We start from the raw sequence: 14,651 nt of genomic DNA on the forward strand, positions 1-14,651 counted from the left end.
AAATCTTGTCTGTTCTTTTTCTGAAACATTTAAAAATCTTTTATCCCAAAATATAGTTTGCATGTCAAAATTGTATACAGCTATCCTTTCCTCCTCTTATCATAAAATCTAAGTTGATATCAGTTCTCCCCAAAGTTTCATCTTCTAATCCCCACAGTTTCTAATGCCTCTCCCACCCCATAATTACTTTTTAATTATTTTGTATGTACCTATGTATGTACATATTGCCTCCCCCAATAGATTGTAAGCCATTTGAGGGCAGGAACCCTTTCACTTTTGTCTTAATATGCCCAGTAGCTAGGACAATGCTTGGCATATAGTATGGACTTAATAAATGTTTGTTAATTAATGGATTGATAGTTCCTACCATTTATACCCCATCCACCAGTTCTTCCTTGTTGATAAGAATCAAATGCAGAGTATAACTTGCCTTTGCTGATTTCTCTAGCTATTCAAGGATAAAATCATTAAGGCGAATCAAAGAGCTATTAGCTGCTCTGCTTTTGACAGAAAGAAAGTTCTATCAGATAAAATAATGGATGTACTCCATCACTTCTATGTCAGGCTTATTTCCTGAATTCCCCATCTATTTCCTTGTTCTGTCTAGATCCAGGGTGGGGGACATGCAGCCTCAAGGCACCTGGGACCCGCTAGGTCCTCAAGTGTGGCCCTTTGACTGAATCCAAATTTCACAGAACAAATCCCCTTAATAAAAGGATTTGTTCTGTAAAAGTTGGATTCAGTCAAAAGGCTGCACCCAAGGACCTAGAAGGCCACATGTAGCCTCGAGGCCACAGGTTCCCCACCCCTGGTCTAGATGGTCTGTTATATACTCCAATGACAAAATTGCTCCTGTATCAACCTCCTTTAATTTTTACCATGCTTCCCCATCTTGTTCCTATATTTCTTAACTTAAGTATGTCCCCTTAATATACAGTGTTATTTGTTCCTGTGCCCTTTTTCAACCATCTGGCTTCTTTTGAATAAGAAATATCTTTCTAGAGCCATATGCCAGACATGGGCTTTATCCCATCAAGTATCAGTGATTCTTTGAGATCAAATGTGTTTCCTTGAATTCCTTGAATTTGATCTCTAATTCGTGGAATCATAAATTGAGAGCAATAGGGGACCTTAGTCAACAAGCATTTATTAAGCACTTGCCAGGTATTGTCCTAAGTATTAAGTACAAAAAAAGGGCAAAAAACAAAAAAAAAACAACAACAAAAAAAAAACCACTTCCTACTCTCAAGTACAGTTTAATAAGGTAGACAGCATACAAACTGTGTACCAACAATACATACAGGATAAAATGGAGATAATCAATAAAGAGAAGGCACTAGTCTTTTTTAAAATTTATTTATTTTTAGTTTTCAACATTCACTTCCACAAGATTTTGAGTTCCACATTTTCTCCCCATCTCATCCCTCCCCCCACCCCAAGATGGCATGCATTCTGAATACCCCTTCCCCTAGTCTGCCTTCCCTTCTATCTCTCCCCCACTTCTCTTATGCCCTTCCCCTTCTATTTTCCTGTAGGGCAGGATAGATTTCTATACCCCATTTCCTGTATTTCTTATTTCCCAGTTGCATGAGAATAGCATGAGAAAGCACTAGTCTTAAGGGGATTGAAAAACTTTTTGCAGAAGGTTGGATTTTCTATCCTGCCCTACAGGAAAATAGAAGGGGAAGGGGATAAGAGAAGGGGGGAGGTGATAGAAGGGAGGGCAGATTGGGGGAAGGGATATTCAGAATGCATGCTGTTTTTGGATGGGGGGAAGGGAGAGATAGGGAGAAAATTTGGGGCTCAAAATCTTGTGGAAGTGAACGTTGAAAACTAAAAATAAATTTAAAAGAAAATTAAAAAAAAAAAAACCAAGATTTTAGCTGGGCCTTGAAGGAAGCTGGGGAGAACAAGATATGAAGATGAGGTGGGAGAAAGTTCCAGGCATGGCAGACAGCCAGTGAAAATACTTAGAATCAGGATGTGGAGTTTCTTGTGCAAGGAAACGGAAGGAGACCAGTGTTGCCAGACTTCAGAGAACATGAGGGTGAATAAGGTGCAAAAAGACTAGAAAGGTAGGAAGAGGTTTTGAACATCAAGCAGAGGATTTTATATTTGATCCTGGAGGTAATAGGGAACTGTCAGAGTTTATGGAATGGGGCAGGGGGAGAAGGGGAGAGTGACATGGTTATACCTTGGCTTTAAGAAGGTATTTTGACAGCTGAGTAGAGGATGACTGGAGTGGGGAGTGAAGTGAAGCAGGGTATTGCTGTAGCCTAGATGTAAAGTGATGAAGACCTGCGTGAGGATTGTGGCAGTGAAACAGGAGAGGAAGGGGTTGCATAGAGATGTTGTGAAGGTAGAATTGATAGGACTTGTTTGGCAACAGCTTGGATATGGGGGATGAGAGAGAATGAGGAGTTGGGCATGTGAGCCTGGGGAACTGGGAAGATGGTGGTACCCTCAACAGTAATATAGAAGTTCGGAAAGGGGAAGGACATAGAGTGGAAAGATAATGAATTCAATTTTGCCCACGTTGAGTTTAAGATGTTTACAGGATATCCAGTTTGAGATGTCTCAGTGGGCAGTTGGAGATGTGAGACTGGAGGTCAGCATAAAAGTCAGTACTGGATAAAAACATAGAGATAATAATTGAGTCTATGGGAGTTGATGAGATCACCAAGCAAAATAGTATAAAGGGAGAAGTAAGGAGGCCTAGAGCAGAGCCTTGGGAGACCCCTGTAGCCGTCAGACATGATATGGATGAAGAACCTTGTCTACAGAGAAGGAGTGGTCAGACAAGTAGGAGAAGAACCAGGACAACGTAGTTTCATGAAAACCTAGAGAAAAGAGAGCATCGAAGAGAAGAGGGTGAACAACAGTGTCAGAAGCTGCAGAGAGGTCAAGAAGGAAGAGTATTTTAAAAGGCCGTTCACTTTGGCAATTAAGAGATCATTGCTAACTTTGGAGGACAGTTCAGTTGAATGATGAGGTCAGAAGCCAGGAAGCAGAGAGTTAAAAAGAGAGTGAGAGGAAAGGAAGTGGAGACACTGATTATAGATGACCTCTTCAAGGAGTTTAGCCACAAAAGGGAGGAGAGATGTGGGACATTAGAGATCATCTGGTCCAACCCCCCTTCATGTTACCAATGAGGAACTGAGACCCAGAGAGATTAAGTGATTTGTCTAAGGTTACGCAATAGTGACAGAGCCAAGGTTCAAACCTAGGTCCCCTGACTCAAAACTGTCATTCTTTTCCATTGCACTATGATGACTTACTGCTTATTAGCAATACCATCTGTGTTTGTGTATAGATGCCTGAGGCCTTGAGTTTTATTTACTGAATCCTTTCTTGGATTTGGTCTCCTGTAGACTCCTCTCCACTGCTAATCTTCCTACTTTATTAGTTATTCTGTTGTATCTAACTTGATGTATATGCATATACTTTTCTTTCTGTTGCCTTTTTCAATTTAAAGCTCTTTTGATTATATTTGCAAAAATCCAGGCAGATATATTCTTACTAATCCATGTTACATGTACTCTATCCCTAGTCAATAGTCTGTCATTCACTTATTTAGAAATTCAGATCCCATTCTCAGTCAACATCCTGTCCACCCCATGTGCTTCCCAGATCTATCTTCCTCTTCTGAATTCCTTGCCTTTGATAGGCAGCAGTGCTAAAATACTACTTTTTCACCAAGGTCTTTCTTTCCTGAGACTTTGTAATCTTTAGTGGTGCTTTCTAGGTTCCTTACATCAATATTACTTGTGCCCACCAGAATCACCATAAGTAACTAATATATAAGAATAAACTCCTCAGCCTGGTATTTAAAGCTCTCCATAATCTGACCAGCCCATATCTTTCACACTCATTCTGTTCCAGCCAAACTGAACTAATAGTTGTTTCATGACTTTGCATTTTCATTTCCATCTCTGCCTTCCCATAGACTATCTCCCATCCCTGAATTCTAGTTCTATGATTTACTGGATGTATGATCTTGGACAAGTCACTTAATTAAAAAACATTTCTTAAGCGCTGACTCTGTGCCAGGCTAGGGATAAAAGACAGAAATGAAAGAGTTCCTATTTACCCCCCTGGACCTTAGTTTCCTCACTTATAAAATGATACCAGTAATACTTGTACTGCCTGCCTCATAGGATTGTTATCAGAGTCAAATGAGATAATGTGTGTAAAGTATGTCATAGCTCTGACAAAGGTTATATAAAATATAAGTTTTCATTATTATTATTGAACTAAAGTACAGACAGTTCTTGGCTTTACATTAAATTTGCATTACACAAATTTGACTTTATGTAAAGATTCTGAAAGAAATCCACATTCCAGAAAACATCCATATTAACTTTACTGTACAACACTGTTCTTTCTCTTTCTCCACTCCTTTCCCTTAGCTTGGTGCTTTGCAACCTCCTTCTACCCCACCACCACCAAAACAAAACAAAACAAACAAAAAAAAAAAACCCCAAGTGAAAGCAGAACACATTCACAGAGACTGCTGCCATTGCCACTAGCAAATCATGGCCTTGGCTTAAGACCTCTGGCGATGAGAGAGGGTACCTTTGCTCCACTCTGCCCACCTGCCTGCATGTCTACCCCAATGTGTCTGTGTTCTCTGTCTACTCTATGATCCCATATGTCTGTCCCCAGCCCCTACATGTTCTTCCTCTCAGTTCCAGCCAGGTCTCTATGTGGCTGGCCCTGGCTCCCATATGTTCCTCCTCCTGCTCTAGCTCCTCTGTCTCCGACCCCACATGTCTTAGAACTATATGTCAGCCTCCTTCCTCCACAACTCAGGGTCCCCTTCCTGTTTCCCTCTCGCCTTTCCCCACAACCATGGGCAAATCTGCTTTCCTTAAAATTGCTTTATATAGAGGTTTGCAGAACAGTCCACTTAGATAAAGTGGGAGCTGTCTCTATATATATTCATTGCTGTGCCCTAGTAATGAATCCTGTCCAGCCAAATCTCTGTGATACAAATATATTTTACCTTTACGGAGTTGGAAGGGACTTTCAATGGCCAGCTAGTCCAACCCATTTCTAAATAAAAATGACTGTACAACATTCCTGACAAATAGCCATCCAACCTTTCATGGAAGACTCATATGAAGGAGAGACCTATTATTTCTCAAGACATATTCTCTTTCTTCCCCTTTATGGATAATATATTTATGAAAAATAATATTTATACTATTTATTTGTTTTACCTACTGGGGGACCAGCCTCTGTGTCCAGGAGAAAGAACCACTGATCATGGGAGACATAACTCTGATTCTTGAATTACACTAGTGGAATTTTAGAAGGTTGCTGGGATATCAGATCATCTCCAAAGTATATTATAGTGGAAAGAATCCAAGGGCCTGGTTTGAAATTCTCAGCTCTGCTACTTCCATCTTTCAGTTTAAAATTTTAAGTTGATTCATTTTGAGATCCATAGTGCCTTGACCTGTAGACATCCATAACTAAATGTACTCAACCCTTTTTCCCCAGTTATTTCTTCCTGGGAATTGATTAGGAACTTTCTCCAGTGTTCTTTCTATAATATATTTGATTCTTCCGTGATATTTAATTTTACATTTTGTATCCTCCCTCCATTTTCAATTTAAAATCCTCTTAATCAGATCAGCCAGTCTCTGGCCAAATAGGTTCTTTCCACTGAAAACTGGATGACCACTTATTGGTTATGTTGCATGGATGAATAATATGGATTCTGTGGTCCCTTGAAAGTCTGGTAATCTGTGAATCTTAAGGAAACATATAGATTGACCAAGAACCAATTTTTCTGTCATCTGAAATTGTGTTCTAGAAAACTAAATCCTTTTCTTAGCCACCATTAACATTGCCAGTTATTTACTTCATATGCCCTTTCTCTTCTCACATCTCAGCCTTCAAATGGAATCCTGGAATCTAAATCTTAAAGGCCCTCAGAAGTGATCTAGTCCACCCCATATCTGAAAAAGAATTCCTATACAGCATTCCCAACAGTCATCCAGCATTTGCTTTAAGACTTAGAGTAGGGAAAACCCAGCATCTTCTCAAGGTTACCAACTAATTCATCTTTTAGATAGTTGTAATTGTTAGAAAGTTTTTCCTTTTATCCATTATTCTTAGTTTGTCCTTTTGGGGCCAACGAGAACAATTCTAATCCTTCTTCCCCATGACAGTCCTTTAAATACTTGAAGACATATATCATTTCAGGCTGTTGCCCCCCCCCCCCTTTCCTTTGGCCAAGTCTTTCAGTCTTCAGGCTATTCCCAATGCCAGTCTTTGTATGACATAATCTTAATACCTTCAACCATTCTAGTTACCACCTAATGGATACTCTCCAGCTTGTTAATATCCTCCTTAAAATATGGTGCCGGGCACTGAGCATAATAATCCAAATAAGCTTCAACCATAGCAGAGTATAGTGAGACTACTCCTATGATAAGAGACTCGCCCTTTTTCTTTCTATTCTTTAACCTTCTTTTCAGAAAAATTCATTTGGTCCAATCAGAGGTTGTCTGGGAGAGCCCATGGACAATGGGAAAAATAGATCTCCTTTCCTTGATCTCACCTGGCTTGAAATTTTGTGTTCACTGGCCCTTCCAATTCAATTTTGCTAAGATGTCTAGCTGGCAACAGAAACAGCTTCCCTGTGTCATGTTTGGAACAATAATAATAATAATGATAGCTCACATCCATATAGCTCTTTAAGGTTTATAAAGTATTTAGTTCACATCAGCCCTATAGGCAGACAGTATAAGTATAATCACCATTTTACAGGTGAGAAAATGAAAGCATAGAAGCAGTAAAAGTACTTGTCCAGGGTCACATGACTAGACAATGTCAGAACCACTTAGGTCTTTTGAATGCAAGACCTATGTTCTTTCTCTTATACCATAATCTAATTGGCACCATTATCTATTAAAATGCATTAAGCAGATCCAATCTATATTATTGACCTTTACATGTAGTTTCCTAGATGTGATTGTTCTCTTAGAACTAGAACCCAAAATTACTTTGATTTCCCTATTTCAGTTCTGCTTTGGATTTTTAGCAAGATTCACATACAACAAATATTTAGTAAGCCCTGGCCCCAACCACATGGGCTGAAGGGAAGTGTCATGGTCCATCAAAGCAATGTGGAGTTCCCTGATAATTCAGTACTCCTGGGACTGTGGCTCTCCCAAAAGAGGCGTTCACCAACATTGACCTGTCATTCACACTAATTATAAGAGTTATAGACAGTCCCATTTTCTATTTACCTTGCCACTGATTTCTCTCTGAAATTGATAACAGAAAGATTATTTTAGCATTTGGAGGGAATTGTACTTTCATCTTTAAAATTCCCAAGGTGAGTCTCCAAGTTAAAGCATATACCTGGCATTTACATTTTCCTTTTCTCTGCATTTTTGGGAGGAATCAGCAGATAGGCTAAAACTGTCTAAGTGCATAGGGAAAAGCAGAATTTATCTTTGCTCTTCTGAGTATAAAACATCTCAGAGCATATTTTATTCTAATTAAAGATAAGAATTCATGATACTTTTCATGGTCTGAAGAAGGTAATGTATCTATTTTTTATATTATGACTAAATTTGGAAACTTGAATTTGTTTCCATTAAAAACAACACAAACTGATTTGGTGTTTTGCATTCTTCATAGCTTCTTGCTTCTGATACCTGAGTTTTTTACAGTTAAATTTATTTTGTGCCAGTGGAACAATGTCTAAAGTTTTCAACACTGAGAATGCTGCTGACCCTAAGAATAAACAAATGCAGCACTTCTAGGATTAATTTTGATTAATCTGAGAATTTCATTTTTTCCCCCCTATTTCCTGACCCATTGTCAAGGTTAAGTAGCTTCTAAGTACATTTTGGCTTTATAGCAGACATTTTGTTGTTGCATTTTATCAGGGGGAACTGGTGACTGCTTCAAAGGCTATTATTGAAAAGGAGTACCAACCACGAGTCATAGTGAGCACGGCAGGACCAAATCCCTTCAACAAGCTCACTGACCGAGAGCTGGAGGAGTATCGCAGAGAAGTGGAACGGAAACAGAAGGGTCCAGAAGGTTCGAGCACTTCCTTGTAAAATTCAGCTAAATGATTACTAAGGCCCTATGCTGGGTGACTGTGTGTGAGGTGGGAGGATACAAAACACAAAAGAATGTGATTCCTGTCCTCGTGGAGTGTGCAGCCTAGTAGGAGAGATAAGATATGTACACAAATAACTACAAGTCAGAACATGATACAGTGAGTACAGAAAGAGGGGGATGTCATTCCTAGTCAAAGATAACAGTGAAAGCAATTGCATTTTTTTTGTAAAGAAAAAAAGTTTATTTGGAAGTTTCCAGAAGAAATCTGGAATTTACCTTTTTTGTTGTTCTTTTTTTTCTTTTAGTTTTTTGTAGTATAAGTTTTGCTGATAATTTTTGGTAATCTTGTTAAAGGGCTTAATGCTGCCATCATAACTAAGCAATGCCTTCAGGCACCATGGCCCACTCTGAAGCAGAGGCAAAAGAGAGGGTGAAAGGGGGGATAAAAAGTGGGCAAATGGGAGAATGGGTTGGAGAGAGAGAAGAGATAGGATAGGCCGGTGCTTTGGGATGTTTTCTGCAGTTCTGAGGTAAGGGCTCTCTGGAGCACTCTGAAACAGCCATTGAGTTTTTCTGAAGCTGTCCCACCTGGCAGAGGGTTTAACAATCACAGCATTTATTGTGTCAGCCAAACTTCGGTTCTTCACGACTTTGTCAGATGATTGGAACAGTCCAACCATAAATTATTAGTTGAGCCATAACTGGGGAGAACATCAGTCAGAACATTATAGATAGCTCTTAGTACTTTCACGTAGGACTGTAACTCTAAGGAAAGAGCAGTGGACTAGCAGTAAGAAGGCCTAGACTCCTGTTCAACTCTGCCACCAGTCATGTTCTAAACCTTGGACAAACTGTTCCCCAACCCCCACCCCCAAACCCAGTTTCTCATCCACATCTGGTGCTGTTTCTGTTCTGCACTATGCTTCTGCTGAGTCACAGCATCCAAGGGAATGTTTCTGATGACTCTGAGAACAATTTAATCTTCTAAATGAGCTTAATATTCTCTCTGATCTTTTTTGTGCTATTACTTAGCATATCTTTTGAAAAATAAATTTGGTCAGGATCCTGGTGGAGTTTATAATAAATTTCGAGTCCTTGGAATCTGAATTAATAAGTCCACATTATTAGCTTCTGCTACTCTTTTGAGTAGTTGTTGATGGTGTTCTAGTGCCTTGGAATTATAGATTTTATGTAGGATTCTAATATTACCTTAGTTTGTGGGCACTATCATAAAAATAGTGCCACACTAAGACTAAGAGTCAGAATTGAATTGTGAGGAACAATTTATTTCAAATAACTAAAAGAACTCTCCAGACTGGAAAAGCAAATCAGAAGAACTTCAAGGATTAGGAAACAAACAAGCACAACTCATTCACATCCGTGAAGGTGCCAAGTGTGTCTCAATCTTTCTGTAACCACTGAGTTCACTGCTGCATGGATTTCTTGTTCAGCTGTGCAGCAGATAATCCCCTGCCTTCACCTGAAAGAGTCTGAGGAACTGCGGTCCTCCCACAAGGAATTTCACATTTCAGTCATCAAAGCATTAAACTCCAACCCCGATCTTTTTACTGAAAGTTCAGGTACTGAGTTGGGAAGACCACTCCCTTAATCTCCCTGCCTGGAACCTCCACGTGTCTCTGCTGTCTATAGAAGTCTTCAGACTGGCTTGATTTATTACCTGTGGGGTTAATGATCAAATTCTTTGATTGGTGGAAATTTTGGGTTGAGGGGTATTATCTGGGAATGGCTTTCTACTCCTGAGGAAATCTTTTATATAGCTTTAATTTTTTTTGTTCCTATTTTAGACTAACCTTCACCACTTTATTATATAACTGCTACTGTTAAAAACAAAAATCCTAAATCTTATTGGAATCTGTACCCATCACTGCATTCCATGTTAGTCTAATATACCTTTTTGTCAGTAAAATCCTATGATTTGCATGTTAGTTCAAAGCAAGCAAAATTCCTATCAAATGTAAACTTACACCCCATTTTCTCATAATATAGTGTTTTGCAGTGAGAAATGAATGATGATATATATTTCCTCCATCCTAACAGAGTTTTCTTGTAATTATATTTAGTTCTTTGAAAACTCTTACCTCTCCTAGACAGCAAATTGATGTCATTCAGAAAATAATTCATAGTCTATTTATTGAGCATCTACCATGTGTAGATAGCAGATGAGAATTGAGACTTGATAAAGTTGCAGTTCAGCAGCTTAATATACCTAGATGGAAACTGCATTAAGTTAATGAGAATCCGGTGATTACATAGGCATTGATTTGGAAGGGTATACCAGCCCAACCCCCTTGTCTAAGTCATCCATGAATCCCTTCTCCAATATCTCTCACAGAAATACCCAGTGCTGCTAAGCTATTCAAATGAACAACAAATCTCAAACTTTTTTCAAAAGGTTTTTAGTTATTATTTCTTTCCAAACAAAGAAGTTTGAATTTTCCCAGATACTTGGTCTGTCAACATCCTATTTTTTCCCTGTGGCCAGGAGTCCTCTTTGTCCTTTTTAGTTAGGCAGCATTGGGGCCGGAGGCAGACAGAGCAGCTAATAGAGTTATGTAAGATTGATCACAGAGAGAAGCTTATATGTGGATTGTAAACCAGCACAAAGAAGTAAAAACCAAAATTTGATATAGGGGGAAGGGAGACCCAAGTTCAAGTACTGGTTCTACCACTTACTAACTATGGGTAAGTCACTTAACTTTTTTAAGCCTCAGTTTATAGACTTATCTATAAAATGGCCATAATGAAACTTGAACTATGTATTTGATAGGGCTGTTTTGAGGCAAACACTTTATAAACCTACCTACCAAGTAAATTAGACACACATAGTAGTCATGGAACTTTACAATTTCTATCTGAAGTGGAGAAGGTTAGTCTTTATAAGCCCATGTTTTCTGAGAAGGGTAACGAATTGGTTCATCTGGAAGAATACATGAGGTAGGATATTTCAGCTTGTTCTTTATCTTCTGTTATCTCCTTAATGGACATTGGATTACATCTCTAAAGGCAAGGGAAATGAAATTTGAAACAATGCCTCTTTTTTGGAATAAGAAAAGAAGTTGAATATACACTCAATTGGGTGTGGAAATCTGTCTTACCCTACAGGAAAATAGGGGGAAAGGGGGACAAGAGAGTAGGGGAATGATAGAGAGGAGGGCAGATTGGGAAAGGGAGTAATCAGAAGCAAATACTTCTGAGGAGGGATAGGGTCAAAAGAAAGAATTGAATAAATGGGGGGACAGGATAGGATTAAGGGAAATATAGAGTTAGTTTTTCACAGCATGTCTACTGTGGAAGTGTTTTGCATAACTGCACATATATAATCTATATTTAGTTGCTTGCCTTATCAATAAGGGTGGGTGGGGAGGGAGGAAGGGAGAAAATTTGGAACCCAAAGTTGTAAAAACATGTTTAAAAAAAATGTTTTCACATGCAACTGGGAAATAAGAAATACAGGAAATGGGGTACAGAAATCCATCCTGCCCTATAGGAAAATTGAAGGGGAAGGAGATAAGAGAAGTGGGGGAGAGATAGAAGGGAAGGCAGACTAGGGGAAGGGGTATTCAGAATGCATGTCATCTTGGGGTGGGGGGAGGGGCGAGACGTGAAAATTTGGAACTCAAAATCTTGTGGAAGTAAATGTTGGAAACAAAAAAAATAAATAAAAATTATCATTAAAAAAAAGAAGAGTTGAAGGAAACTAATATTTTTCAATGCAGGATGTCTGGATAAATATTCTTTATAAAATCTAGATCACAGAGTAGCACAGCTGAAGGTTTTGGTTGCTCCTCTTGTATGTACTGCTGCTTTTGCTTGCTTAGAAATGCATGGCAATGGATAGGAATGCAAATTGAGAAAAAAAAATTCCTGCTAAAGTGATGTTGAAACATCTCTTCTAAAGTTCTAATAATATTCTCATCTAATTTGATCCTAATTTCCATACCTGTATAGAAAATGTGGAAGTGACACAACAACAAAAAGAAGGGAGCCCTCTGAACCGTGCTGATGCCCACACTCCACCCAGTACACCAGTTCAACTTGAGGAAGGTAAGTTATTTGGGGTTAGAAGGGTGGGTGGGAGGACCGTGTCTGCTGGAGCTGCATCGGTGTGGTATGATGCATGAAAGACTGGACTGTATTTGTGGCATCAAGAAGAATGAATTTTGTTTTGGCTGAAGAAAAATGTTACTGATGTGGCAACAGTTCCATTAACAATAATCAAGAAGTGTGCATTATCACCAAGACTGTTACCACAACTGCAAGACTGCAGGTACCTCTTATTGTTCCCTTTGGTTCTGCTCTGGGTGGTTTCAGATGAAGCCAGTTCCTTTAGTTAGATGTTGTGGTGAACTAGTAGGCCGAGCTTCCCTGAATCACCCTCACCCTAACTTTTGAATATAGCCAATCCGGCCCACTAATTGCACATTTCTTCAACTTTATTGTATTTAGATTACACCTGTGGGGACAAATGCTATCCATCCAATTTGGCATCTGGGTTTTTTAATTTGATTTGCTCTAGTAGCATCACTCAAAGTAGACTAGTCCATCACATTTTTTGAGGGCTGCTGTAAAAGCTGTAGCTCTTCTGTTTTAGCCTTGTGTCTGTTAAGTGGGTGTAATCTAATTTGTCTGTGTCCTTTTTCTCCTCATATATTGGGGTATATCACCTGTCTGTTTGACAAGTCTCAAGTTCACTTCTTCATCCCATTCTTTGCCCTCTAAGAATGGCATCCACCATTCTTTTACTTTAACACAATGGCTGTGATTGAATGCCTAGATTTTTCTACTTGTGCTTTTCTCTTCTTGTGGCTGCGTTACAAACAGGAGATGGATATGCTAAAGAGTACCTGTTACCATAGTAAGTATCATTCCATAATCTAATCTGTTTCTGCTTCTTAACTGGAATCCTATGTGCTTTGCTTCATTCTCCTGTGTCCTTGTTTTTTTATGGAGTATTGTTTCCTGTTTTCTTTTTTTTTCCTTTGGAAAAAAGCAAAAAGGCTCACTTTTTTTTGCCCTTGGAGAAGGATGCTAATTTTCTTCACAAGGTTGCCTTCTTGGAATTCTAGATCTCTTGTCACCTGTGATTGAGTGACATCTGATGTGTGCAGTGCAGTTGAATGCAGACCCTTGAAAGGAATACTTGAGACATTTCCCCACATGTATGTATTGCCAAGCAAACCAGAGCATTCATGACAGATTGTGTACTCAAACGAATTTCAGAAGATCAGAGAATTTTCATTGTTCTCATGTTCTTCAACTTTCCACTCTTAAGGGGATATTTTGCTAAATTTTAACTAAAGAGAAAATCAGGAATCTTTGACATCTACCATTTATTTTATTGGCAGTATTGTTCTATCTTAACCTAGCATTGAAAGTTAGTTGCTAAAAAAAAAAGAAAAGAAAGAATGAATAAAGTTAGTTGCTCTGGTGCCCAGTGAGTTGATATTTTCTAAATTATTGACTTAAACTGGAATTAATAGTCCTTCTGGACTAACAGATAAATTACATAGGGTTTTATTTTTGAACTATGACATTTGGTAAAATGATAGTTCGTCCAAATATCAACAAGCACACACCTATTAGAAAAGTAATATTGCTGCAAGCTCGCGTCATCTCTGTCAAATAAATCCTAGTCCTTAAAGATTAGGAAGGGTATGGTGTCTGCACTGCAATCCCTTTCACTGCTGTAACAGGCAGAAAGCATTTAATAATATGTGTAATAATTAAGGGGACAATTGCAATTTTGCATTATAATCCAAGTATTTCTAAAATGAGTGCTAAAGGGTTTGTTGGACTAGAACCTCCTAAGGCAGCTTTTAACCAATACTGTCTTTTTCCTGCTTTTTGAAGCCTACTGCAGATTAATCCTTATTTAAGGCTTAACTCCCAACTACTCATCACTTACCCATTCTAACTTTTGGCTTGATTTTGAATGCTAAATGGTTGGTGTTCACTAATATGCCAGTTGTTCATAACTTTATAGTTTCTTACAAAAATTCCCCAGAACTTGTTTTCCACAGGCTTACTGTACAAGATGAGAAGTGGCGAGTTTTTAGCTTGATTACACTAAGAGAATCAAACACACAGGCTTTTATTTAAACAAATTACCTTTTTTTGAAACATATTCTTTTGTTCATATAATATGGAATTGTTCAAATATATAAGAGAAACTGACTCCTTCTTTTTCCCATTTAAAAAAAAATCACTTCTACCTCCTACTCCACTTAGCAGTAGTTCTTATAAGACTCAAGCCTTTTCTTGCCTTTGATGTTGATGTTGGACAGCTAAACTCAGGCTGCTTTGACTGGTCATCCAGTGGGAGACCAAATATTACGGGCTTAGAGTAGCACTCAGTTTTAGGAGTACTCATAACCAGGAATCTGCAAAGTGTGATTTTTTTTTTTTTAAACAGACCTGTGATTTCATTGGTAGAGGGAACTCTCAAAAAGGATACTACCTAAACTATTACAGATAGTCATTTGTTGTCCAGTTTATAGTTTTAGAGGATTGCCTAGGGGTCCTGAGAGTCTAGGTGAGTT

General features: G+C 38.6%; 1 protein-coding gene across 3 annotated transcripts in view; it reads left to right on the plus strand.

Moving 5' to 3' along the window:
• ADD1 (adducin 1) overlaps positions 1 to 14,651 on the plus strand; it is a 127,471-nt gene that overhangs the window by 109,699 nt on the left and 3,121 nt on the right. For 2 of the 3 annotated variants that reach the window (XM_027836090.1, XM_027836091.1), the window contains exons 13-14: positions 7,911 to 8,067; positions 12,061 to 12,156. In XM_027836090.1, the coding sequence (XP_027691891.1) occupies positions 7,911 to 8,067; positions 12,061 to 12,156 (253 nt within the window). Of the gene's footprint in view, positions 1 to 7,910; positions 8,068 to 12,060; positions 12,157 to 12,933; positions 12,968 to 14,651 lie in introns of all 3 variants that reach the window. The other variant, XM_027836092.1, reaches the window with a different exon arrangement.

Source organism: Vombatus ursinus, unplaced genomic scaffold (assembly GCF_900497805.2).
Source record: "Vombatus ursinus unplaced genomic scaffold, bare-nosed wombat genome assembly UNPS02014818.1, whole genome shotgun sequence".
NCBI classification, from domain to species: domain Eukaryota; kingdom Metazoa; phylum Chordata; class Mammalia; order Diprotodontia; family Vombatidae; genus Vombatus; species Vombatus ursinus.